The sequence below is a fragment of the Callorhinus ursinus genome, unplaced genomic scaffold, assembly GCF_003265705.2.
Source record: "Callorhinus ursinus isolate GAN/ISIS: 27379988/994484 unplaced genomic scaffold, GSC_fseal_2.0 scaffold27, whole genome shotgun sequence".
Classification (NCBI taxonomy): Eukaryota; Metazoa; Chordata; class Mammalia; order Carnivora; family Otariidae; genus Callorhinus; species Callorhinus ursinus.
Genome location: NW_027397089.1, coordinates 3852010 through 3856430, shown reverse-complemented (window position 1 = coordinate 3856430; position 4421 = coordinate 3852010). Strand labels below are relative to the sequence as shown.

General features: G+C 39.0%; 1 protein-coding gene across 1 annotated transcript; it reads right to left on the bottom strand.

Annotated features, from left to right (window-relative positions):
• Positions 1-2599: 2599 nt before the first annotated feature.
• LOC112829952 (double homeobox protein A-like) lies at positions 2600-3348 on the bottom strand. Its single transcript, XM_025879590.2, has one exon. The coding sequence runs from the start codon at positions 3335-3337 to the stop codon at positions 2651-2653; it is 687 nt and encodes a 228-aa protein (XP_025735375.1). The 5' UTR covers positions 3338-3348; the 3' UTR covers positions 2600-2650.
• Between the last annotated feature and the right edge of the window lie 1073 nt (positions 3349-4421).

Sequence of the window (4421 nt, the reverse complement as noted above, 5' to 3'; positions counted from 1 at the left end):
CATAAATTCCCTCTCTGAGAGAGCCTCACTCCTAGGGAGAAGACTGACCACTCACACAGGGATGAAAAATTGCATAAACACACATTATCACAAACTGTCATACCTTCCATTTGTTTCCCTAAAAGCCCATTTGCTCTTCCCATGGAAGCCGTTTCTCCCTCCTCCCATTGACCTATTAAATTGGTATATAAACCCTTATCTCTAGCTATTCAGGGAATCTCTTCATCTGAATGCTCCTACATGTGTGTGAACAAAATGTGTTTTCTTCTGTTAATCTGTCTATTGTCAATTAATTTGAAGGCCCCTAGCTATAAGACTTAAATCAGTAGAGGAAAAGTTTTCCCAAATATGCTCAAAATTGGTTAAAGCCAGTTTGTTTTTATTTCCTGGCTTGATTTTGAAGGAGGGATTCTATTTGTGCTACATATAAGAAGACAAAGAAGTAAATGTTCATAAAAACATAATGTCTCTATTAGAAACTCATTAAATTTGGTTGATTTTCAATCTGTTCAAAGAGAAAGGAGAAGGGAAGAGAGATAGGAAATGGATTGTCAGAGTGAAGTGTTGGGTGGGGTAGTTGAGAGGTAAACAGGGACCTTGGCTGCTCAGGTTTTTTCAAGTCAGATAGCTTTCTCATTCCTAGGCCTTTGGTATTACTGTGGCACCTGGTCTTCCTTGATAGTTATTTCTGTGGAGGAAGAAAAACTTCCCTCTACCCTCTTAAGTTCTATAGCAGCAGCCTGTAAATTAAACTGGCAAAAGACAGAGAACAGAAGGAAAAGCATATAATTTTTTATTGATATTAATATTTTCAACTTTACATGCATGGGAGTTCACAGAAAAGAAGTAAAAGCTTGAAAAGGTGGTTAGGCTTGAGAGCTTATACACCATTTTAACAAAGGGCAGTAAATTGTAGAAAGTACTAGATAAAGGAGAGGGGGCGTTTAGAGGAGGTAAATATGTGGGGAAACTAATGGAAGATAAAGATTATTTTAGTAGAATTTGTTTGTGTAGACTCCTCTCAGAGCCAGCTTTCCATATTTGTGGTCATAGAACTCCCCTGGAAAGATTTATAGCTGTCATCATTTTTCAGAAATTTCTACTTTTAATCAGATAAGGGAATCTCCAGGAAGACTTCTTTCTCTATCTGTTCATTTTCAATTGCCTTCTGTTTGAAATATTTTGGCATATTTTGGCATATTTCGGTATAGCATATTGTCCTTCATTTCTCAGAGCCTCCCATTATGGTCCTTTACAGTTTTCTGTGACATCAAAGCAATTAACGTGTCCCTAACAGTTTCCTAGCCTGCAAAGAAAAAAAAAAACTGGACTAAATTTCTATAATTCTATGAACTGGCTAACACAGGACACTTCAAACTCTTCCAGGCATAACTTTTCCCAAAGTTACTAACATATATTTGAACTTTACATTGTCTGAAATCAAGGCCCTTCTGAAGATGTTACTCAGAGAGTGATTCATAGTTTTTGGCCTCACAGTACCCTTCTTCAGGTCCTGCCTTTCCACGTTACTTCAGTTTCACAGCAATTAATATAATAATAACAGGCAATATTATTAATGTTTACTATGTGCCATAGTGCTAAGTGCCTTACATACATTTTCTCATTTAATTTTCACAATAATTCCATAAAGGGTGGTATTAATATTATTCCTTTTTGTAGCCTAAGAAACTGACTTACAGAGGCTAAGTACCTTGTTCAAGATTAAACAGCTGTTAAGTGGTGAATCTGGGATTCAAACTCATTCACTGACTAAAGAACTACACATGTGTTTATCCTTTAAATTGTGCAGCACTCAATTCAAGTCAGCTTTTAAATGTTGCTTCCCTTTTTTTAGAACAAACGTTACATGAATACCTTTTTTTAAGAGCCCCATTTTACACAACTATCTAAAAGAAAGCACAGAGCACTTCCCTAACTTTGGCAGGGCAAAGATGTTTGCTGTGTATCCTTCCAAGGCTTTCCATTTAGGGAAAAATTTGCTTCAGTGGAAAACCCCATTGTCTATAGCACACTTTCTTTGGTTATCTGATTCTAAGCCTAAGAGAGCTATTTTATACCTCTGTAAGTTTGTTAGCAATTCAAAATAATTGATTGATACAACAAAGCATTGAAAACAATGCAAAGTAATTCTTGCCCATGGATATGCAAATGATGTCTGTTCAAGTGGAGGACAACCCACTTGCCCCACTCCAAGCCAGTTTTGCTTCCATTTGCACATTAATTTCAACATTTCTTTATTCCACATAAATTTGTTCTTCTTTGACTTCTTTTTTTTTTTTTTTTTTTTCAGAAAGGAAAGGGTTTTTTCAAGAGGCAGCCAGATGAGGAGACAAGGGGGTGGGAGGGAGCTTCAAACCCGCCTTCCGGAAGGGGGAGAGAACAAGTTTTTTATAATCAAAGGAGTTGAGGCTACATGCATATTGATGAAGAGAGTGGGGGAGCATGACTTTTCATGAGTAAAGACGGAGTGTGCATAATGAGCAAACCTATGTGTAACATACATCCCATATTCGTTTGGGGGTAAAGAACACCAGAACAAAGCAAAACCCAGCCCCTGATGCCAGGACGAGGGGAAGCAATTTAGGGCAGCTGGTATAAGCTGGATGGGGTCTTGGGCTCATTTTCTTGATTAAGAAATGCAGGGCCTTCCTTGTTCATGGGCTGGGACTGTATCAGTTGACCTTGAGTCCAGGCTTCCGCAGAGACAGCTAGTGGGTTTGTTGGGTCTGAAAAGGCCCAATAGTTTATTGGGAAAACAGTTGTCTTGAACTCTCTCATCCCAGAGATCCTGTTCCTGGTCTTGTCTCTGTTCTGAGTCTTGATCATCAGGTTCTCTTTTTCTCTGGACATGGAATCTGGATCTCCGATTTTGAAACCAAATTTGGACTCTTGACTCTGGAATGCCAATTTCCTTAGCAAGTTGCTCTCTGGTATCAATTCCAGGATAAGGGTTGTTCATAAATGCCCCGATGAGGGTGTGTAATTGTGAAGAAGTATAGCTGGTACGACACCGTCTGTCTTCTCTACTTTGAATCTCCTCTTCAGAGTGATCTTGGTCTTGACTTGATTCTAAGTCCTCATCGGGTTCTGATTTTTTCTGGCACTGGTGCCTAGCTCTTCGATTCTGAAACCAAATCTGGATTCTGGACTCATCAGTGTTGATTTCTAAAGCAAGTCTTTGTTTGGTAGCATAACCTGGGTAAGGATTTTGGTCAAATGCCTTGATGAGGATTTTCAATTGATCTTCTGTGAATTTGGTGCGGCTGCGTCTCTGATTCATTGTTATGGTCTTGTTTGGAGAGTTGTCTTGGGCCATGTTGGAAGAGAGTTCTGAAGTCTAAGGATCAGCCTTCTTTGACTTCTTTGAAGAGGTTATAACATCTTTCCTTGTTTTTCTCTTGTAATTAATGAGATAAGTAAAATCTTTAACATTAACAATATAGATCTACACCTAGAGATGTGATTTAGATTTTATGACTCTCTTGCATCACTTCTCTTTGGTCTCCTCTAGTCACCAGGATGACGGATTATTTGTGGTTTTGCTCTCTTTGATTTTGTTTTTTTTTTTTAAGGCAGCTATCTCTTAGGAACCCCACACAGACTGGCCACACACACACACACACTCAAGGTCACAGTGAGACAGGTCCCTGGCATGTTGATTTGGCCATTCACCAGGAGCAGCTGGTAGCAATAATAAAACCTTGTGGTGTTTCAGCACTCAAATTTCTGCTCTCAGGTTATGATCTCTGAGTCTTTTTTTTTTTTTTTTTTAAATGCTCTCTGATTCTGTTGTCAACTTCTCCTTTATATAAGATTGTCAAGCCCCTCCAAGACACAGAGTGTGCTTTATTAACCATGTTACCACAACCCTGACCTCTCTCAAATACTCCAATCTCTGGGAGCATTTTGCTTAAAGGGTGGTAGTGTACAAAGTCTGTTGCAAAGAACACTTGGTGCTAGGTTTTTGCAATATGTCTCATATCACTCCACATACGCTGAAGTGCATTTGCTGCCAGAAAACAGAAACCATTTACCAAGAGCCCTCTGATCTCCAGTGCCTAAGTTGCTGGGTCTACTTCTGTTCACATACTCTCTGGGGCCAATGGAATAGAGATGGAAGGGATGCCAGGAGGAACAAGAAAAGGCACTACAGGAGAGGAAAATAAACTTTTCCTCTACCCTCCAAGGTTTTCTGCCTGGTGCCATACAGATTTGGCTGATAAAAGACAGATTAACAGGAAAGAAACAACAGAGTTTATTAACATGTGCAGTGTACATACATACAAAAGAAACTCAGCGGTAAGTCAAAGGGGTAGTTAGAGAATTTGGACTTACATAACATCTTAACAAAGAACAATAAATTTGTAGGGAAATGACAAGAAAACAAGAAGGGTTTTAGG

Excerpts from the sequence above, each read along its gene's own strand:
- LOC112829952 (XM_025879590.2), bottom strand. The coding sequence starts at position 3,337 with ATGGCCCAAGACAACTCTCCAAACAAGACCATAACAATGAATCAGAGA.